General features: G+C 41.2%; 1 protein-coding gene across 1 annotated transcript; it reads right to left on the minus strand.

The window, feature by feature from the left end:
* Positions 1-4,715: 4,715 nt before the first annotated feature.
* On the minus strand, positions 4,716-21,698 carry LOC133424279 (protein mono-ADP-ribosyltransferase PARP12-like). The gene is made up of 11 exons (XM_061714780.1): positions 21,337-21,698; positions 19,468-19,603; positions 17,957-18,641; positions 17,744-17,870; positions 14,719-14,884; positions 12,166-12,286; positions 11,988-12,084; positions 11,279-11,351; positions 7,540-7,670; positions 5,861-6,012; positions 4,716-5,661 (listed from the first exon to the last, which is right to left on the minus strand). The coding sequence occupies exons 1-11, from the start codon at positions 21,609-21,611 to the stop codon at positions 4,868-4,870; spliced, it is 2,757 nt and encodes a 918-aa protein (XP_061570764.1). The 5' UTR covers positions 21,612-21,698; the 3' UTR covers positions 4,716-4,867.
* Positions 21,699-23,976: the final 2,278 nt, after the last annotated feature.

Consider the following 23,976-nt stretch of genomic DNA (forward strand, 5'->3'; position numbering starts at 1 on the left):
TTTTATAATATCATGCATACTAAAATTGTTGAAATAAAATAATTTAAATGATGTTTTTTTTCTAATGGGAGGAAACCGGAGCAACCCTAGGCAAAGACCCGTCCTTCAGCCGTCTTCTTCAATCAAGTAAAAAGAAAAAAGTCAGTTACTCTCAGTCGCTGTCATGACGTTTTTGAACTTCTCCACAACGAAGGTTCCTCTGGTCTCTGGTCTGGTCTGATCTTTAGATATTTGTTTTGTGCAGACGAGTCTTGTTGTGCAAATTGTCCTGTGGTTGAAGACGTTCCCTCCGTTTAGGGATTTCTGTTGTGTCCCGACGAGTTTGGGCTTCTCATTCTTATGTTGGCGGTTCAGAGGTGCCGGTTTTAAAAATCGTTTTGAAACGCCGCCAGAGAGAAGGGTTCTGTTGTACTTTGCTTGTGGGACCTCATTCTGGCAGCTGATTTGTCTGAGACGACATCAAGTCAGTTGTCAACAAGTTCCAGTATTGATCACTCAGAAACATCGTTGATGTCACTTTCTACCTGGGGCCCGTTTCACAAAGCAGGTTTAGTGAAAACTCTGAGTCTGTTAACCCTGAAATGAGGGAAACTCTGAGTTTTCCGTTTCACAAAGGGAGGTAACTCAAACCAGAGAAAGAGAGGTAACTCTAGCCCGTTTCACAAAGAGAGGTAACTTAAGCTCTCGGTCAGTTACCGTAGTAACAGACTCTCTGAATCTAACCTGGTCGGGACCAGGTTTATTTCAGCGAACCTGGAGTTTCTCTCTGTCTCCTCCCTCAGTGGCGTCAATTCAGCCAATGGGCCTTTACGCGATACGCATCCGTTTTCTGCACCACGGACAGTAAGCGGCAGAGTTAGAGAGCAGAAAAGGCGTAGCCTATCTGACAAACGCAACGTATTTTATTCACTATGTCAGTGCAACACAGGGACATCCCAGTTTACCTTCAAACAGTTAAAGTCCAAATGCAAAAAGGAGAGGGAGAGTAAAAAAAAGTCAAATATTTCCCTTAAACAGATGTATAAGAGGATTTATATCTTACTTTGAGATGAACTTGCATAATTAATCCATCAGTGGCTAACAGCCTCGTTAATATATTCTGGACCCATCACTTGCCTTCTTTCTTTTTTTTTATTGCGTGGTTGTCTGCTTCATTTTAATTTTTGTAAGTTAGTAACACTGCAGAGCGCACTTTTTTTTAACTTTATTTAAAACTTTATTTAAAAGTTCCAATTACAGTCAGAACATTGACCGTGGACAGTCAGGCATCAAGGAATTAAATAAACAAATACAGTATGAGACATAAAGTGGATGAAGTGCATAAGTCATTACATAAGTAACATAAATATAATAAAATAAATCAATTTAAATAAAAAGAAAGAAAATGGCAGGACATATATTATATCTGCAGAGCGCACTAAACGAGATTGATAGCGACCACTGTCGTCAGGGACGCTGGGACATTTCAAGATATGAGGGGGGGGTACAAGTGTTGGGATAGATAATACCTACTGAAATCCATCATGTTGTTCTGATATGCATTTGTAGTTATTTTATATGTATGAAGTAATAGAATACATCAATACAAATAGATACAGAGTAATTCCATAAATGTATTTAAAAAAAAAACATTTACATTCTCCCCTGAAGCCGAGGTGTGGCAGCTGCCGTACCCAATTGACGGCCCTGATCTAATTGACAATAAAATTTCCTTTTTTTTTTCAAAATATGCTCTCATACTCGCCATATGCACGTATTAACGCTTCTAACTCCAGTGGCGTGAAGTATGTGGATCTTCAGATGCAAACTAACGTTTCCTCAAAGGGATTTTGTAAATTGAAAAGATAAATAAAGTTAAAAAGAAAAAAAAGAAAATGTATGTCGCTCTTTTGTGTCGCTGGTTGCCATGGTGAATCCTTGTATCAGCGATCTACTGATGCTGGCTTTTTATTTCCCTCACGCTCGCGCTTAACTTCAGGTGAAACTACTTAGAGTTGAGTAAATTACCTCAAATCCGCTGTTCTGGAACCGAAAACTCAGAGTTTCCGATCTCAGAGTAGATCAACTAAGAGTTCAGGATTAAACTCAGTGTTTGTTGAACCTGCTTTGTGAAACGGACCCCTGGTGTATCTATCTGGTGTTTCTAACCGTGGTCTGGTCGTGTCGTGTCATTTCCTGCCGGTACGGAGCCACCCAAAGAGGACCAGTTGATCATATTCCATGAACTGTTTGAATGCTGCCGTTTCAACAGTTCTCCATCTTGTCGTGGCGGTTTTCTTCTTGACAAACTCAAATACAAACTCAAATTATAAATGAAATTTATTGCGGAAAGACACATGACAGCATGTTCTTGAATCACGACAGGGAACATATTATGAAGAAAACAGTCAACAGACAAGAAACTGATTAGTGTCAGATTACTGCAGGAGCCCTCTACAATCACGACTGCTGCCACAATGGATTTCTTTTTGAATTGAATTTGAAGTGGAAGAGTAAGCCACCACTCATTCATTAATACAACCTGTTTTCATATCTAGTCTCTGATTGTGGATGCTTTCTCCCCTTAAAGCAAACTCTTATTGACATTTGAAAGTCTGAATAAATTTACTAGCTCTCTCTAAAGGGCAGATTTTCTAGGCATTCAAGGTTGATTTACTAAAAACAACTGATAACACACAGAAGATGTAAATAAACCTTTTACATATAAAAGTATCAAAGTCATTAACAAAACTGTTTGAACAAGCAGTTAGAAGTGAGTTAACGATTTAGAGATGAGAGTGAGAGCGTCTCCAGAGTCAGAGCTAGTCTCTGAACCTACAACCGCGTAGCTCAGACTCACTGATTTAGCAGGAATGACGCCGGGTCGTAGTTTTATTTTCTGCTTATGTGATACGTTTGTGCAGCAGGTGAATTTAATGCTGTTATGACTGAGGACCAATGCGGCAGCGCTGGTGTTACAACGGCGTCAGAGCATGTCCGTGACGTCCAGCACCATAATACCGACATTGATGTTCGTTCAACCATTCTGATAGAAACCACACGTGTGTGTGTGTGTGTGTGTGTGTGTGTGTGTGTGTGTGTGTGTGTGTGTGTGTGTGTGTGTGTGTGTGTGTGTGTGTGTGTGGGTCTGTATTTCTATCCTAACTGAGACCTCGACCAGTAAAAAGACCTTCCATATTAGGACCTTTGGACAAGTTAGGACAAAAATCATGGTCCTAATAAGGACGACCACTGCAACAGATAGAGAATAGAATTTTAACATGCCTGGTGGTGAAATTGGTATGGAGCTAAAAAGGAGGTTTTTTTACTGGTGTGTGTGTAAGAGAGCGCCCCTTTCTGGTCACCTGATGTAATAGCAGGTGTGTGTGTGTGTGTGTGTGTGTGTGTGTGTGTGTGTGTGTGTGTGTGTGTGTGTGTGTGTGTGTGTGTGTGTGGTGGGTTGGGGGGGGGGGTTATTTTGACGCAGTCATCCCTGAGAGCTCCAACTCCACTGGGGGCGACGTTCCTGAGCCACACCTGAAGTGTTCAGGCAGACGAGAGAGAACTTCAGCACCACACTGAAGATCTCAAGTGGTTTAAATATTAGCCGGCAACTTCGACCGCTTTTCAAATTCACGTTAAAACGGGGGTTTACCGCCCTCTACAGGTCTGTGGGAGGTAGTGACCCCTTCTGAGTATTCGTCTCTAATGGTGAACGGCAACTTGACGTTAGCCAAAAGTGCAAACGTGAGTCTCGCCAGCCGTACTGATTCATTCTCCAAAGACGTGAAATGCGTCTGGCACGCCTCCTATTCACTGCAATTTCCATCAGTGAAGAAGGCACCAAACTGCTACGGGGAGGGTTGATGCATACAGGGACGGTCGAGAGCCTCTATTGTCTCTACGTCCATCGGATGCTTAGTTCCTCTGATTGGCTGAATGCCTGTTGAACGATTCTTTGTATTAAAGAGGAATCAAACGAGGGATGCTGGCCAAGCTGAACAGACTCCTCTTCAATACGGCAGAAAGACATCACCCATCTTTGTAGAGCCCAGTGGGACTCCGGGGTGATGATGCCTTCACGATTTTCAAAAAGCAAAGCAGCCATGTCTTTTGGCGCTGTTTTTCCTTTTTCTTTTTTTTTTCTTAGACGTACTTATTTCCACGCGGATGCTGGTTCCATTCCCATAAGAAAACCAACTAGTCGCGTGTCAGTGATGTGTCTTTGCCAGATCAGGATAAGAATTCATGATTCTGCCCCGACTCATTGACCATCACCGTTGCTTCGTATGTTATCAACCGTATACACGTCCGTACGGCCAAACGCTGCTGTAGGAACCTTTATTTGTTCACAAACGCACGCCGTTGGATGCTTTTTAATTAGCTTGTGTAGCTAATCAAATCTACAAAAGCATTGGCGTCTGGTGCGCTGTTTTTTCGATTGTCCCTTAAATACAACTTAGGCACAACAAAGACCGACCAGTCCAGACACGGGCTGCGTTGTGCCACGTGTCTGGACTGTGCTAAGTTGTTTAAATAAAAATAAAAAATAAAAAAAAGAGTGTTGCGTAAAAGCTTCTAAGTAAGACTCCTAGAAATACACTCATGTATGTTAGCTCGCTATACATTAGCTACCTAATGCTTTGATGCTATTTTTTAAAGACAATAACAGTATTAATGGCCCTTCCAAACCTCTCCTGTAGTAAGAAAATATCGTAGTTAAGCATTTGGTGAAGGTGGTGTGACTGAAACATGTGAATTAATATTTTTGAAGCCTGTGAATTGGTATGATTGAGAAACATTACCATGTAAATGTTCAAATTAAAGCGATATTTGCAATGTTCTTTAAGTTACTCGACGCCGTCTGCCTTTTCTTTATCGTTTGCCATTAAGATATGAGGCAAGAATCAGGCTTTTTCTTTGGTTCTGGTCTTCCAGAGAGGGATGGGGAGTGTTGGAATGACTGCCTCGCTGGGCTGGGTTGGTACAGGGGAGAGGCCGTGCTTGTCTGGTACGACAATGTGTGGGGTTGATACAGCGAATGAGCTGGTCTGGTCCTGGTCGGCACCGGTTTCAGTGATGCTGATGTGGACGCTGTGCTGCTTTGAAACACTGAAGGGTTTATTTTTATTGGGGTTGTGACCGGTTTCGGTGTTGGTTGTGGTGTAATTGTTGGTTGGTGCACCGATGTTGACGTGGATGCCGATGCTGTACTGCTTTGATACAGTGAAGCTGTGACTGGTTTCAGTGTTGGTGTAATTGTTGGTCGTTGCAGTGATGCTGATGTGGACGCTGTGCTGCTTTGAAACACTGAAGCGGCTGTTATTGGGGGTGCGACTGGTTTCAGTATTGGTTTTGGTGTAATTGTTGGTTGTCGCACCGGTGCTGATGCTGATGCACGACTGACTAAGTCGACCAGCGGGTGAGTGGTCCTGTACTGTATCAGGTACTCAGGATAGATCTGGAGCTTGTCAAACACAACATATATGGACGGGTTGGTGACGTTGTCCACGCAGCTGTCGTAGAAGGTTTTGTCTGCACCGTCTTTGGGAGGAGGCCGCCGGTAGTCCGAAGCACCTCTGGTGTAGCTCCCCACCAGCACCCGGGAGAGGAACATGTTTCTGATTATAGAGTCACCCGTGTAGTTGTGAGAGTATTTGGCGTCCCTGGCGAAGTAACTTCCTGGATTCAGAAATAAAAATTAAAGGGAAGAACTATTAACAAATGAACAAAAGCAGCGGACACCAAAACTTCACATCCCTCACAGCTGTAGTAGTAATAGTATTAAACATGTAAATGTTTTATTTCAACAGGCAGTTAGTATCTTGGGGGAAAGTACATTTTTCAATAACAGGTTTGAATAAGTATTTCTTCTAGTCACCTTGGCCATAAACCGTTCCATGAACCCCACAGATCCTCCAGTCAAAGTTGTCCTCGCAGATGTTTTCCAAGGCTTTAGAGTCCGTGCCATGAAAAAGTTGTTTTTCTGTCACATTGCGCCCACCGTTGTTGTTCTTCATCCGGTTCTTCTGCCTTGAAAACAAAGAAGATGATTCAATTCAATTCAATTTTATTTGTATAGCGTCTAATACAACAAATGTTGTCCTCCGTTCAGTGAGCTCTTCAGCCGTATAACTGGCTCAAAACGGTAAGGACGTCCATCATATTCAAAGTCGTCGTCCACAACCTCAGAATTTGACAAATATTCAGACATGTTTCAAATAACTAACAGTAAACTAACAGTAGTGAACTCCAGCTGTACACGGAGCTGTGTCTGGGATGCGCGCACAGAGATGACGTCATGAGTTCAAAGGTCTTGTTTACAAACTGATTTATTTATTACACAGACAGCGCCACAATGTTACAACAGGTCCTGGAAGGAGATCTAGTGATTCATAAAAGAAATGAAGAGTTTCGTGGCAATCATGTGTTATTTAGACGCTGGATCGTCTGTGTCCCGCGGTGCCCTCATGCGCTCCATTACACGGAGAAGCGGCTCGCAAAAAACCTCCTAATATCTTCCGAAGGACTCCAAATGACACCAAACTTTTCAGGGTGAGTATACAACCATAAAAAATGTCATAAATAAGGTCCAGGTTGTAAAAAACCGAACTTTCCCTTTAAGGGCTTCACATGACGCCTCTTCAAGAAAATACAACAAAACAATCCTTTCAGGTAAAGGTAGAGTGATTTATACGAGTTACAATGTTATTTCTACCGATTAAAAGTTTACAGGAATACATTATTTGTGTGAGATGAAATGTCAAATTTACAGTTTTATGTTTAGGATTTTGTTATTTTTTACATTTAAAAGAGCCAAAAGATTATATGAAAAACAAATGGGAGTTGGAGCTAAATATTATAATTGAGGATGGGGATTGGGAAACAATGTGCATCGGACGTCATAAAGGTATAAATAGTAACATGTGGAAGGAGTTTGATTGGAAGATGAAGACTAGGTTCTTTAAGACGCCCTCTGTGGTCTCTAAATTTGCAGGTAATCCAGGGGCAATTTTTGGAAGGGGTTAAAGAGTGAGATAGATAAAGTTATAGGAATTAATATACTATTCACCCCAAGTCAGTTTCTTTTCGATCTGACTCCTGACATGTACATAAAAGACCAAGAGCACTTGTTACATATCGTCTTGATCATTGCTTGGAAAATGTGACAATAAAGTGGTTGAATACACAGTGAAACAGAAGCTAAGGGAGGTGTGTGGAATGGAGGCTTTAACTGCTCAATTACTATTAAGGTCTGATGTTTTTGTGAGGAGATGGCCACCTATTGCAAGATACTTTTCCAACTGAGGAGAATCCGGGGTACGCGAAATGTCTTAACCGTCTATTTATTTATTATTTTTCATTAAATCAGTTTTATTCAACTTTCTAGGCCCCACTGGCCCCATTCTGTTATTGTCTTTAATGCTGACATATATAATTTGGGATGCTGTCAAGGAATGTCTGTGTCTTTCTTCAATAAAAATAAAGTAAAAAAAATAATAAAAGAGTTAAAGGGTAAAAGATCGTGTTTGACCTTGGACGTTTCTCGTGCATACGTACCACTGAAAGACTTCCCACAGAGCTTTGTTTTGAATCCTCTCAATACTTGTAATGTCAAATCCTTGCATAGTCGTACAGAAAAGGGCTTCAACCGCCTGAAACTCGTCTGAAGAGCGTTTGACTGAAACTCTCTGCAAAACAGAAACATCAAAGCAAGGTAATTTTCTGTCACAATGCAAAAATGTTCTTTCATTTTATTTTTCAATACACTTGGACACAGCAGAAATTTCAACATTTTCACATTCAACGTAAGTCATTGTCAATTTGAAACGACACTTCAGATAAATAACCACGAGACTTGATTTGATATTGGAAATATCAAATAAATATGTTTATTTCCGCTCTAAAGTTGGACATTTTAACATGAGAGTCAATGTAGATTGACTGGCTTTTGCAGCCAGCCCCCAGTGGTCGGTGGAGGAACTGCAGCGGATCTTAGTTCCACATGAGCCTCGTAGTGGAAGGATGGTTGGCGCTTGTTGGTACAGCATCAACTCACAATGTCTTGATTTTTCTATTTTATTAGCAGGTGAAAAACAACAAAGTGATGTACATTACTGCCACCTAGTGGTATGGAGGTAAACAGACTGAAAAGCAACATATTTACAAAAAACCCCACACAACACAAAGTAGAACATTAATAATAAACATTTATACCCAGGGAACATCTCCTATTCGTTCACCTCTCCTCGTTACACTTTCATCATTTGCCTCAGCTGTCTTTCCAAGGAGATGAGGAGTTACTCCTCTTACACACTAAGCTGACAGTTGTCACATTTATGAAGATTACAAAAATGTTCAAACAATGCTATTACTACTACTACTACTACTGCTACTACTACTACTACTACTACTACTACTGATACTAGTGCTGGTACTACTACTACTACTACTGGTGTCATTTACTACTACTGCTACTACTACTGATACTACTACTACTACCACTACTATTACAACTACTGATACTACTACTACTACTACCACCACCACTACTACTACTATTACTAACGGTGTCATTTACTATTACTACCACTACTACTGATACTACTACTACTACCACTACTATTACAACTACTGATACTACTACTAAGTTAAAATAAGTTACCGTGAAACACCAAATAAAGGCCCGGGCGTTTATTTGCTTAAATTGCTCAAATCAACAGGCGTTTATTAGAGACCTGTCTTTATTACACGTCATCCAAAAACGGGTGGAAGAACGATGCACTGACCGCAGACCGGCTGCAACGAGTGGTGGAACTATTGAACTTTGGGCACCGAGGAGTGTGTGATGCGTACATGTGCCACATCAGCACCGCAACCAAGGCCGAGCTGAAACGTGGCTGCAACATGACCGCGGTGGTCCTTCCTGGAGGTCTGATACAACTCTTCTCCCATTTCTCTGCACCACACGCTGGTGTCTGGCATGCTTGTGAAGTATCCAAGCTACCACTTTAGCCTGTAGGTTTTTTCTCCCTCCACCATGCAACCTCTGCACTTGCTGTTTTCTATAGCTGAATGAAATGAATATTTATTAAAAATGGTTATTTAGTTGGTGCAAACTATGATAACTATACATTGTTTGAATTTGTTGATGTTATAAAATGTATGAATATGTATTGTTTTTATTTATATCTAAATGTTAAACGGAATTAATTTTTATTTTTTCTTTATTTTCTATTTTCGTTTCTTTTTTTTATATGCTACCTCTTTAGGTTTGCTTTTAATTTTTTGTTTTTTGTTGTTTTGTACTGTGTATTTCGGAGCCCAGGACGAATAGCTGCAGTTTTACTGTAGCTAATGGGGATCCAAATAAAACTATAAAACTAAACTATAAACTAAATAGCTAGCTTTGTCTTAGAGTTTGGTTTTATTTTTTCCCCCCGACTCTTTCACTCTTGGCGAAAAGCTCTCTGTCCACAATAAGTTCAACTTGGTTTTATTAAGTTGTTTCAGCAAGATAATGCGCCCTACAAACTCATACGCTCTGCACCTTTTTTCTGTCACGTTTTTTAGAGGGACTTCGTCATAAATTAGTAGTCCCACATACTTACTGACAAAATAAAAAAATACTTTATAACCTGTGAATAACTGAATGCCCATTCCTTATATTTTGCAGATTGCAATTTTACAGTTCTCAGGAAAAATACTAGAACCCAAGACGAATCTCCTGTATGTCAAAACATTCTAATTTTGATTCTTATTGAACATAGAACTCTACATTTACATTTGTATCATAACAATCCTGTCTCTTGTTTTATCCCCATAAATCCCCATCGGTCGGACATCCCCCCTCGTGTTTCATCTCACGCCAGAGAGTGAACGCCGGGCCAATGTTTATTCTTGTCCGGGCATTTTTTATTTTTTTATTTATTTATTTTTTATTCTTGTCCGGGCATTTAGCTTGTTACTCTCCCGCTTTCTTTTTGTCGCCTCCTCCGATAAAACTTTGATTTTCTTCTGTTTTTTTGCTGCTTCGGCCATGATACCAGCTTCTGCTGAGCTCTGCGCTCCACGCCCCGCCCAGCTTTCGTCTCGACTACGAATTGGGAAGGAGGGGGAAGTGACGTATGCCGTAAAGCAGTCAAAGCCGTAAAAATGTGTAGTTTTTTAGTGTGGCAGGGTTCCTATCATGCTCCTCAAAGTTACATAGTGCCAGTGAAGGTGATACAGACCCCTCAGACCATGACAGAGGTTCATTAAACCTGTTGGAAGTTGATGTACCATCACAATGATGATGATGAAATATTATATTAAGGTGGAAAAGTTACATAGTGCTGCTTTAAATTGAACATCATGTTTCTTGTGAGGTGTTGCTGTCCATGGTGCTGGAATGCCTTTCTCTTTGATATAAGCCACTCAACTTCATAACACGTCATCAGTGAGGTCCCTATAAAATAAAATAAATAGTAGATTGTTTGTATTTAGGAAGGATATATGTGCATACGGTAGAATATTTTTTTGAAACCAGAAAAACAATGTTTGACCTTTACACCCGGCAGATAATTGGGACAATGTCATTGTTTCATTCCTCTGGCCACTATTACAGTAGTATCGATATAAGTCCTTTTTTCTACACGGACAGGATGGTCAGTCCCCCTCTGCAAACCAGTATTGACATTTTCAAACCCATAAAGAACAATAAACTAATGTCACTGTAAATGCCACTGTTCTCTATCAATCAGTTTCAAAGTTATTAACTACTGAAGCTAATGGAACCATTGGGTCTCCATGACAGTCATGGTTTTAGATACCAGCAACAAACTAACTGATTAAGAGTTGTTTATTGGACGTTAATCGTGCATTAATCTCATCTGAAAATGTTGCACTAATAAAGGTGAACCACGTACGTTTGGAGCAGAAAACGTTTGTATGCAGCGAACACAGCAACTCAATGATACACAGTATTGATAGTAAGTGACTCAAACCACAAACATCATTTCTTCCTTAAGGGAGATGAAGTTTCTGCCCACTAAAGTCTGAAATAAAGCGTGAAACAAAAGATCTATACACAACCATGTCTGTATTTATCCAGTAGGAAGAGACTTTGTAGTATATAAAGATATCAAAAACTGCCACAATTGATCAGTCCTTCCTTCCTTTCATTGGAGATGGAGGTACAAAACACATCACATCTGCTTGAAAAGGAAAAAAATATGGATGCGGTGAAGATGTGACGTGGATTTGGTAACTTCTAATAGTCCCACTAGCAAGGCCTTCAGGTGTGGTGTGTTCATTGTACCGAGAATCCTGTCTGAGGGATCTTGGTCTTGTCCCAATTGTCTGGAACGGGAGTAGAGTTGGTGTGAGGTCGTCTGCACGGAGAAAGGGTGAGTTACAGGTTAGTTAGCTGACTTTATTTAGAAGTAGAAAGTAATTCACCCCCCAACCAAGGACAAAACCAGCCTTCTCCCCCACTGACTTAAATTCAATGAAAGAAACTCTTGCATTGACAAATAATACACATTGTATGCTGGAGCACAATGGAAACCAAGATTTGTTGGTTGACTGTAAACAAGTAGATATACAGGACTGTCTCAGAAAATTAGAATATTTAGATTTTCTCTAATGCAATTAAAAATACAAAAATGTCATACATTCTGGATTCATTACAAATCAACTGAAATATTGCAAGCCTTTTATTATTTTAACATTGCTGATCATGGCTTACAGCTTAAGAAAACTCAAATATCCTATCTCAAAAAATTTGAATGTTCAGGGAATCTCAATCTTAAACTGTAAACAATAATCAGCAATAATACAATAATAAAAGGCTTGCAATATTTCAGTTGATTTGTAATGAATCCAGAATGTATGACATTTTTGTTTTTTTTAATTGCATTACAGAAAATACAGAACTTTATCACAATATTCTAATTTTCTGAGACAGTCCTGTAGTAAACAACCAGTAGAGCGTGTGTAAATAAAACAGCTGTCTTGGGAAATCCCACCTTGCTCTGATTTCTCGGACATTTACAATGGAGACGAACCGCGGGCGTCTTCTCACAACCCTCATGGTGCCGTAGCGCTTGTTCATCTGCATCATGTCTGAAGGAGGAAACATCATAATTGTAATCCGTGCAATATGTAAAAGAAAATAGAGATTCATCATTTCCAGGGTTTGTTTACCCTTAAAGCTGAGTGAATAGGCCTGCGAGCCAGCCATGAACTCCACAACATCATTGTCGTCGTTCAGGAACTTCTGCTCCAGCGTGGCGCTGTCCATGTCTGCAGGTTTGTGTCCATCACCCTGCAGCACAGGAGCAAGGGTCCATATTAGCGGGCGGACGTAATGTTAGGATCCATTAAACGTGTCAAGACAAGCACACAAGGGCCAAGTTTACACACACCTTTACCAAGCACAACAGTGTGCTGTTATCTAAAGATGGACCAGTGGTGACTTTCAACAAGTCTCTAATGGCACTTTTCCACTAATATCAACCAGCACCTACTCAGCTCTACTCGTCTCAACTTGGCCTGGTTTCTTTTCCATAACAATTCAGCATCTGGAGCAGAAGTAGGAGGTTGAAGTGAAGCTGCTGTGACGTATTTGATTGTGTGATCTAAACGAAGAAGACAACAACACTAAAGATGTAGAACCTGGAGGAGATGATAGATGTGCTGCTGGGTCTGTGGATTGTGTTTGATGTCAAGTTAAAAAATGAGAGTTAGAGAAACTTCAAGCAGCGACGCTTTTTAATTTTTGTCTGTTTGTCTCTGCGCTGCTGAAAAGTCAGCTGGAGCCGTGAGCAGCTATGAAGAGACAGAGCTCCTGGTAGATCTGGTCGTTCCTTATCTCCATCTAGACCCCTTTTTAATTTTCTCCTCAGCACCAGGTTTATGAACATCTGCACCTCAGAGTTGGATCACCAAACAGACTATTGCGCTGCCATTGCTGGTAGAATAAAATGAACAAGAAGCCGTCAGAGTCGCTCTTTCACTGATTTTCACCTCCTGACTCAGGCGTCTGACTCCAACCCCCCGACCAATCAGTGGCCTGTAGTGTGATGATGTCAGATACAGCCGACTCAGCAGCTTAGAACCACGGCAGAATAGTTACAGAAAAGTATCTACTCTGCACAGGTAGACACCTAGTGGAAAAGAACCAAACCGAGTGGAGTCGAGTCAAGTCGGGCTGAGTAGGTACTAGTGGAAAAGCGCCATAAGGTGCAGCACTGAAAAAAACCATGCTATTCCTGCGGGAGACACTCAACTGTCCTGGTGCCCCGAGTTGGGCGATAACTTGATCTGAAAACTCTGGCTTCCAGGTATTTGTTTGTTTGGTGAACATTCATCTCACTCTCACTCACAGACGACCCAACCCTTCCAGCGATGGAGCGATCTCATGCCAGAAACCTCAGCCACACCTTTAACTGTCTGACAAGCTGGCAAACACACTTCTTCTTTGTTTTCACAACAAGGAGTCCAACGTCGCTTTAAACATTGGTGGATATCATCAAAGTGGTCTAGAGATCCCAGCTGTTACTTCTACCTTCGTACGAGGGGGCTCATTTACAAATCCAGCAGCGAGCATGTGGTTAAAAAAAAAATAGAATTAAAATGGGAAGAACTGGTCTGTTTTAAGCTGGTGGAGCTTATTAAAACAATGATGTAATCGCACAGATTTCCTTCATCATTTGTTTTTTTCTCGATTGAGTGACTCCTGAGTCCCCACGCCTGCACCATGTGACCAGAAGATTTCAGGTAAAACTAGTTTGGCGACTTTACTGCTTTTTATAGAAACAAGTCAAATTAAAGCTGCAAGCAGCGATGAACGGGCCCTCGCGCGTGCAATTATGGTCAAGGACTCAAAACCGAGTGTCCGATGACACCACCCACGAGTCTTTATGTCAAACCATTCAAAAGTTATGGCAGAAAGTAGGAATTATCAAATATGGACCAATCAGATGAAGGGTGGGTGCGCTTTTTGGCATCTATCGTCGCTACGGTAACGCTTTTGACTGAGAAAAGTAATGCGCGTAGTCGCAGGATGGAGACGCACATTTTGATGTATAACACACCTGGGTGCACGTTACGGTTCGGGTGAAGAAATTGCATAAATTGCGCCAAAATGACACGATTAATTCAAAATGGCCGACTTCCTGTTTGGTTTCGGCCATGGCTCCAAGAGACTTTTCGTTAAGTTGCGACATGATACAGGTGTGTACCGATTTTCGTGCATGTACGTCAACCCGTATTGTGGGGCTTGAGGCACAAAGTTTTCTAGGGGGCGCTGTTGAGCCTTTAGGCCACGCCCATTAATACAAACCATTAAATATCAAATTTTTCCCCAGGCCTGGCTTGCGTGCAAAATTTGGTGACTTTTGGGGCACGTTTAGGGGGAAAAAAGGCCCTCATTTCGTCGGAAAAATAAAATTAAAAATAAAAACGAGAAAAAAAAAATTCCTACAGATACAATAGGGCCTTCGTCAGTGCTCGGGCCTTAATTAAAACATAAAAAAACATAACAACCCGAGTCATAATATTTAAATGCAACCTTCAAAACTGAGGACGGAGATCGTTTCTTCACCGCTCACTTAACTCAGACCGGCTTGTTTAAATGCAGTCAGGTTAAAGAATTGCAGCGGACTTTCCAACGGGAATATGACCTCACACAGAACATTTTCTCATGCATTCACACCGCAGAGATATCCGAGTATCTTAACTCCTCCAGTTACTCACATCCGCGGCGTACAGGTTCCAGTTTCCGTGCTCGTCCTCCCAGTACCAAAGCCACTCGGTGGTGAGGATGAAGTTGGGCTCAACCACGGAGCTCATGGTCGAGAGTCGGCGCACTTTCTTCTCACCACAGATCATGGCGTCAAAATACACGGGCGGGCTGCTGGTGCTAAAGATGAGAAACTGTTAATCCCAAGAAACCAAACCACCAAGATAAACCTTCAATTACATTTCGGTCTATTTAGCAGCAATTTATATGCAAAAATCTTAAAACCAGGCACGACTCAAATTTAGTGAATTGTTGTGGTCCAGTTTGAGCCAAGATGTAGTTAAAATCCCTGGAGTGAACCAATACTGTAGCTATGGCGTTGATTCGTTGTCTTCAGAACAATTTCATAGCCAGTGTGTCAACGTTTTTATATGTGTATCAACTTTCATCCAAATCTTAGAGCAATGGTTATCAAGTGCAATAAATACTGATGTTTTTTGGGGCTTTAGGAGTCTGTCCTGATGAATATTCAATTGAAAAAAGAGAGTATTGAAGAGTTTAATACAACTGGGATCCCTGCAGGGTTGCTAAGGAAACCTGGGGTTAAAAAGATTCCCTGGCAGCCCTACGTTAGCTCAATCTAACAAAGACATGGAAATTGATTTCAGGAAGAATGCCAAAACACCTGAACCTGTTAGGATTAAAGGACAATTTATCATGCTTTTATTGAATCTGTTTGAACCTTATGGTTGGGAAACCTGCCCATAAAAGAAAGGAGTTCACTCAAGCAGATCATTAAATGGTCGGCTGATTGGGGAAACACTGCTTGGCCTGGAGTCGCTGTACGCTAAACAGTTGCAGCAGCTCACCAGCTCCATTCCCAATGATGCCTCCCTTCCCTTATGGTGGATTCACACTGAAAGCATCAAAAATCGCCTGACACCTGCATCGCGCTGCTTGGTAGATTCACACTATAGCCTGCCGACGCCTGCAGTGGGCGGGGCTTTCAAGCTGTGCTGCAGAACTGGAAGGAACAAAGTGCATATAGTCTACACATATCTATATATAGCTGCACATCTTCAGTTTCCTATTTCACCATAGATCACACTTTGGGAAGCCTTCTTTATATTTCAGCGTTATTTCCGTGTAGATAAGAGTGAGTTTGATGCTCCTTAACCAGGTTGGTCCTGGATCAACAGCAACCATCATCGTTGGTCCCGGTGAAGCTGCAGTCTGTTTGTGGTGAACACTGACACACCGGGTCGGAGCGGATTTGTCATGATGTTTAAACTGTGTTTTGTGATTAATAAGCACGGGTTTTAATTATTTTGCGTTGGATCGATGTAGCAAATAAAATCGTTGGGACCATCCAGCTCCTCAACCATCAGATACGTGTTTCACGTGATCAGTTCAGGTAAAAACGGCAGTCAAATCAGCAAAAATGTCAGTTTACTGGATGAAATATATTAATTCCTGATAAAATAAGTTTGTTAGTGCACAGTTCTGCTACTGTACGCATGTGAATGAGTGTACGTGTGTGTACATGAAAGTACAATCAGCATTGAGGCTTCTCGCTTCAGGAATCCCGGTCTGTGATTGGACGCCGCCTCTGTGTCGCCGCTACTCATTTGCATAAAGTTGAGATTTTCAACTTCAAATTGATGCTCTGGATGCCTCATACGCGCTGCTTCCGACGCCTCCGACACCTCTTGCAGCAAGCTTTCATAGAAAATGAATGGCAGCCGGACGCCTAGGACGCCGGTGACGCTTTCAGTGCGAATCCAGGGTTAGTGAGTGAGTTCCAGCTACTGCCATCAGGACGCAGATTCATAGTCCCAGGAACTAGGACCACACGCTACAGGAACAGCTTCGTTCCTGCTGCTGTTTCTCTTTTAAACAAATCCTAACGCATTTTATTTATTGCTGAGGTCTATCCTGCTATTACCTTGTTTATGTCTATTTATCAGAAACCCTGACCTTGGTTCTACCTCTATTTATTGTTCTTTGCCCTGTGGGCAATATCTACTTTTATCCTGTTCAGTGAGCATTGTGAGAACCTGCCATGTCTGTCTTGTGCTGTCGTAAACCTGTTCTCTGTATTTGTCCTGTGTCAAATTAATGTCTGTAAAGATTGTGTGTGAGATGCCTTCTCCCATCTACTGCAAAACAAATGTACCTACGGGTACTAATAGAGTCAACTTGAACGTGAACTGGACGCCTTTTTTTGCTAGTCTGGTTGCTGCCCTGCTTACACCACATGTTTCGTTTCCCTAAGGCCTTGTGTTTGTCCGGCGGCATCCAGAGACAGATTCTTCCCCATCGCACTAATTTCCAGAGGAACCAGGCTAAGGCCCCGTTTACACGTAGCAAAAACGGTGGTGTTTTCATGCGTTTTGGCCGTTCGTTTACACAAAAACGAAGCTCAAAGTCACCAAAAACCATAATTTCTGAAAACTCCGACCAAAATGGAGATTTGCAAAAACTCAGTTTTCACGTTTGCTTGTAAACAGAAGGAAACGGACATTTAGGCTTCAGAACGTCACATTATGAGACAGAAACGTCACCAGCGTCATGTGTGCGACCTGTGTTTACAATTTGTTTGGCCACCGTCAATATTTTCTTGTATTTTACCTGTTTTATATTCTAACGTCACAGTTAAAAGTAACTCCACTTCTCTGTCACTCCAAACCAAAGACTCTCGTTCATCTTGGAAGTAACTGGAAGTTACTCGTGTCATTTGTTGATGTTTTTTTCCAGGATTCTGATTGGCTAGCATGACTTTATCTTCTCGTTACACTGCCCCCTGTAGGTTTGGCTGCTCATAGCACCTTAACAGCGTATTTATGCGGGTTCGTGTAAATTATGGTATTTTTCAAAACGGAGAGGGGGAAATATCTATTTTTGTAAATACCCGGCCTTGTGTAAACGTGGCCTAATTCTTTGTGTCAAAGAGGAAAAGACTTCAGATTTCCGGCTTGGCGTGAAAAAGCTGAATGGAGGTATAATCTCTGTCAAACCAGAAACTCCATCTGAAAGTACCTGTAAGAATTGAGGGGGTCACAGTAGTCCTTCTCAATCGTTTCATTTTCAGGCAAGGCGGTCCACCGATCCCCGTCCTGGACCTCCCATCTGTACGGCATCTTGTCATGGGCCTTAAAACATCGTTCTGGAAATACAATAATCACAAAACCAATTAGCCCTGATGAGCCAATCATTAAATAAGTTTCATCAGCTCCGCTGACAGCGACTCACCCATGTGTTTACAATGTCCTTTAATGAAGTACATGCATATCTCCGTTGGGGTTCTCTGAGGCTGCTGACTGTTTCCCCGGTAACCGCCTCTCCCTGTCCCTCTCCCTCTCCCAGGTTGGAGGTTTTTCCTCCTCTGTCTACCCCGACCACCTTCGCTGCTCGCGTCAGTATCATCGGCGGCAACGGAAATGTCACTGGTGGATGAATTGAGACCTTCACCCATCCCGCTGTACAGGTCTAACATATCGAGGTTGTCGAGGATGTCGCTGAGGGAAGCCGTGAGTTGCTGGTCTGTACGGTTCCCCATGTTCCCCCTCATTCCTCTGGCACGTCGGGCCCCGCCTCTCCCTCTCCCTCTGTTTGTAAATTGACTCGGACCTTCGCCGCTGTTTTCTGCAGAGTTATGCCGGCCGTGGTGGTTGCCCCTTTGGCCATGACCACGCCTGATGTCAGCCAACCTCAACACTTCTTTATTGGCATAAATCCCCCTCAAGGAGGGAATGAGCGCGACAGGCACCCCTCTATCGTGCAGGTTTTTTAGCGTCTGGGTCGCGTTAAAATCGTGGTTCTTGTGGCAGCCGCAGTCACGACTGACGAAGTTCTGACAGATATGAAGCCTTTTGCAGCCAGCGCCTTCGTTGCATCGGCCAAACTCTCCTTCTCCATTGTTGTAATTGTGACATATCTGGAAAAAAAAAGGGGTTAAAAAGAGTCAGTTCTGAAGTCGGACCTCAACTTTCACATGACTTCCTGGGGCCAGATTCACCAAAATGTTCTTAAGAACGACCTTAAGAAATGTCTTAAGATCTAAAATTAAGAAGTTCATAAGAAAGTTCTTAAGTGCAATTCTTCAATATTTTCTTAAGAACCGTCTTAAGAACTGTAATTTCTTACAAATTTCTTATTTTTATTCTTATTTTTCCTACTTAAGAACTTGTTAAAATATGTCATTGCATTGCATGCGCCAACAAACAACATTTATACAGGTATTTGCGTCTTAACCGTCAGTCACTCACTAAACATGGAGAAGGAGAAAAAGAGATGCAGGAACTTTTCAAGGTTATGGTGGATGAGATTAATGTGCGAAAAAAAATACTATTGGGGAAAATTAATAATAATTAACTACCACGCTAACTAACATGCTAACTAACAGTTAACAGGCTCTTTGTGTAATTAATTACAAAGTATATCCTCAAACTATGACCTTCTAGTCTAAACTTATCTAAAATGTGTGAAATTTTAAGACAGGTCAAGGTTTTCTTAAAGTTAAGAAAAAAGTCAAGAACAAATTTGAGAACTTTTATTTCAAGAATACCATTTATTCTTAAGTTTTTTCATAAGAAGAAACTTAAGAAGAAAGTTGAGAAAATACTTAAGAACTTTTTTAGAGAATATGACTTCTTCTCTTTTTTCTTCTTAAGACTGAACTTAAGAAAAAAATGACACTTAAGAAGATTTTTGTTCTTAAGAATGTTTTGTGAATCCGGCCCCAGGTCTGCTGCGTGACTTACAGAAGGCAGAAACATGTAGTCGCTCTGCAGGAGCAGCGTGCACAGCTCGGCCCTGTCCAGACCCTCCAGATCGTGCTTTCTCAGTACATTTCGATTGTGTCCAGAGTTCAGCTCGTGGGAGAAGCTGCAGATTCGTCTGTTATCAAAACAGCCACATCATTTAGTCACGGCTAAGGACTTAGTGAATTAATGAGTGAAGAAGAAAAACTTTATAGATAACAGATCATAGTTACGCCTTGGATTATGGGTTGGGGAGAAACAGACACGTTGCACATTGTAAAGATTGCATCATTAGACTTAAGCATATTGAACAGAACACCTAGGCACTAAGGGGGTTACAAGCCTGGATAAATGAGAGGGGCGGATTCAGGAAGGACATCTAAAAATAAAACTTAAACCAACTGAATAGGCAAACATGAAACTGGAAGTGTGGGCTGTGTATTATCTGTTAAGATAATAAAATGCGGGTCATTTAATTTCAATAAGTGTTCGTTCTGGATATGTACAATACATTTGACTAACATTTACATGTTCTGAAGTGGTTAAAGGCTTTTAAAGCACAAGGTCACGTGAAGCAGAATTAGCATGTAATCATTTTTCTTTTCCTACTGACTCATTACTCTGGCACTTTAGAACCAACTTGTTGTACATTTTTTCCTTTAATATTAGTTGCTCTTTTGTATTGCACCACAACAAATTCCTTGTGTGTGTTAAACTACTTGGCCATGAACTTCTTTCTGATTCTGAAAATGAACATGATCCCGTAGTTAGAGATAAAGTGCAAATTCACAATAACAACCAAGATAAAAAGACATTGTTTGACATTCCTAGTCCATTTCTGTTTAAATAACATTGCTACAGTGCAAATACAAATTGTCAATCTTTATAAAGTGTACTTCCTATTATTTTTCTTGGATGCTGACTATGCTAGCATTAAAGAGAGGTCACGAGGTTATAATGCCCTATAATGTACGTCTAATTATAAATAAGTATAAATAAATTATAATGAATAATTAGATATATATAATAATTACTATATATAAATTATATATAATTAATTATTAATAATAATTATTATTATTGGCAGCACGGTGGCTTAGTGGTTAGCACTGTTGCCTCACAGCAAGAAGGTCCCCGGTTCGACTCCCAGGCCCAGCAGGGGCCTTTCTGTGTGGAGTTTGCATGTTCTCCCCGTGCTTGCGTGGGTTTTCTCCGGGTACTCCGGCTTCCTCCCACAGTCCAAAAACATGCATATTAGGTTAATTGATGATTCTAAAATTGCCCGTAGGTGTGAGCGTGAGTGTGATTGTGAGCATGGTTTGTGTGTCTATATGTGGCCCTGCGATGGACTGGTGACCTGTCCAGGGTGTAACCCCTGCCTCTCACCTAAAATAAGCTGGGATAGGCTCCAGCAGACCCCCGTGACCCCGCAAGGGATAAAGCGGGTAAGATAATGAATGAATGAATGAATGAATTATTATTATTATAATTGACGTTTGGGTCAGAAACTCGCTAACAAGTCAAATTGAATTCCCTGATATTGCTTAATTTAAGTATAAAGCTAAATAAAAGCATCCCCTCGAATACACTGCAGAGCACTCCTGCTCCTGAACGCAACATTATATTTAGAAACAATCCCGGTGAGTTTTTCTAAGAGCCCTTGAACGCACCGCGCAAGGCCTTTTATACCAGATACATTATTAAATAATAAGCTACAGTACATTTGACAGTATCGCCGAAATAAACTTTGACATTAGGATTCTTTATTGAATAGCTTCAAATAAATATACAATACGAAGACAGTCATACTTTTTTAAGCCCTTTTAGGGGTTTGTTAAACTGCTTTTTCAATAATAATCATATATTTACCCTTGCTGACTGTAGTGACAGGCCCCGCTGAAGAGGAAGTTTTTGCACAGGTGTAATCCTGTACAAGTTCCATCCACACAGCCTTTAACTCTGCACAGCTTCACACTCGTCCTCGCCACCACTTTCTGCTCTCCACTTGCAAACGACAAGGCAAACTTCTGCTGGTTTCGGAGGATGTCGTTGGTTGAATCTCCAGGGAAGAGATTGTACCTAATATCGTCCACGTTCACTGCGCCCTGGTTGCCGCAGATGTACTTAAATATTCCTGCCTCCATCGCTGCCAGTCCCTTCCTGCTTGTCCTGCCACCTGAAAGCAGGACGAGACTTGCAGGTTTCTCTCTTTAAACCACGTTAGGTATCGTTTCTGCGGTTTGGAAAACGAAACTTAACCGTTTTCTTTTCCGGTTCATGGTGCTGTGACGCTGGTGTCCGCCTGGGGGGCGCCAAAACGTACAAAAACTCCCTCTCTCACTGCACACACAGACACACACACACATATATACTGGGGTTGGACCCCTTTTACTTTCAGAATTGCCTTAATCCTTCGTACGGCCCTAATGCCAAACTAAGACAAAAAAAATGGGAAATTACGAGAATAAAGTCATAATATAATGAGAATAAAGTCGTAAAATTACGAGAATAAAGTCGTAATGTTGCGAGAATAAAATCGTAATAGAATAAAGTCGTAATATTATGAGAATAAAGTCGTAATATTATGAGAATAAAGTCGTAATATTACGAGAATAAAGTCGTAAAATTACGAGAATAAAGTCGTAACATTACGAGAATAAAGTCGTAATGTTGCGAGAATAAAGTCGTAATATTACAAGAATAAAGTCGTAATGTTGCAAGAATAAAGTCGTAATATTATGAGAATATAATTTATGAGAACTCTAACAGGAAGAGCTTCTTCTCCCTGTGTTAAAATGAGGAATATTGAGCATCTTGTGAAGTTATATTTATATATTTATAATATATTACGACTTTATTCTCGTAATATTATGACTTTATTCTCGTAATTTTACGACTTTATTCTCGTAATATTATGACTTTATTCTCGTAATTTTACGACTTTATTCTCGTAATATTATGACTTTATTCTCGTAATTTTACGACTTTATTCTCGTAATTTTACGACTTTATTCTCGTAATATTATGACTTTATTCTCGTAATTTTACGACTTTATTCTCATTACATTATGACTTTATTCTCTTAATTTCCTTTTTTTGTTTTTTTGTTTGGCCCTAATACTCCGTCGTACCTTCGTGACATAGATTGAACAAGGTTGTGGAAACATTCCTCAGAGAGTTTGGTCCATTTTGACATGACAGCATCAAGCAGTTGCTGCAGATTTGTCGGCTGCACTTCCATGAGGTGAATCTCCCGTCCCATCGCATCCCAAAGGTGCTGTATGGGACTGAGATCTGGTGACTGTGTATCCATTTGAGTAGTGAACTCATTGTCATGTTCAACGAACCAGTCAGAGGTGATTCTTTATCAGAATCAGAATCGTCTTTATTGGCCAGGTTCGAACATTGTCCAACAAGGAATTTGACTCCTGTGACGGCCTGCCCCTCTCCCTCTTGATTGGCCATTCTGCTTCCTGGATGGAAGTTGTGGCAGGTCGTCAGCCCAATTGGCCTCACCTGTGTGTGTGTGTGTGTGTGTGTGGGAGCCAGGATATTTAGGGGCTCTATAGCCTTGCAGTTTTTGGCTTGCTTGATCTGGCTTGCTCTTGCTCTCTCTTGCTGCTCCCAGATTTGGGGCTTGGTTCTGGGTTTCCACCTGCAAATGGGGAACTAAGTATTTTTTCCTCCTGCATACAACACTTGCACTCAGCATACTTCATTCACCCACACACAGCATACATGACTGACGCTCTACATTTAAACCTACATATACTTTTGGTTTATTTTGATTTCATTTTTACTTTAATAAATTACATTTTTGAATTTGGTGACTCATGTGTGGACTCCCTCTTTGTCAATAACTGGTGTGTGACACTCCGGTTATTTTGCTTAAAATATCAAACAGTAAATAAACAAATGTGGCACTTATTGACATATATACAATTAAAGAACTGAACTGAAGGTGCAGCAGTATGAGGTAGAAAAAATTACAGCTCTGAATAAAATAACATATATACAATTATACAAAAAAGTGAGAGGTGCAGCAGAATGAGGCAGACAGATAATGAGGCATTATTGCCGGAACGTGCATTGTTACAGCATGTTACTGCTATTATTGTTATTATTGTTATTGCACGTGATTGGTTTCTCTGAGACTCTATTACTGTAATTGTGAGAGTTCATCAGAACAACAGCCTGGGGGAAGAAACTGTCCTTGTGTCTGGAGGTTTTAGCGTACAGAGCTCTGTAGCGCCGTCCAGAGGGGAGGAGTTGGAACAGTCTGTGTCCTGGGTGTGAGGGGTCAGCAGAGATTTGACCTGCCCGTTTCCTGGTCCTGGACCGGTACAGGTCCTGGATGAGGTTATGGATGAGGTGACACGTTATCCTGCTGGAAGTAGCATCAGAAGATGGTCCACTGTGGTCATAAAGGGATGGACATGGTCAGCAGCAATACCCAGGTAGGTTGAGGCGTTGACGAGATGCTCAGCTGGTACTAATGGGCCCAAAGTG

Source organism: Cololabis saira, chromosome 23 (genome assembly GCF_033807715.1).
Source record: "Cololabis saira isolate AMF1-May2022 chromosome 23, fColSai1.1, whole genome shotgun sequence".
Classification (NCBI taxonomy): Eukaryota; Metazoa; Chordata; class Actinopteri; order Beloniformes; family Belonidae; genus Cololabis; species Cololabis saira.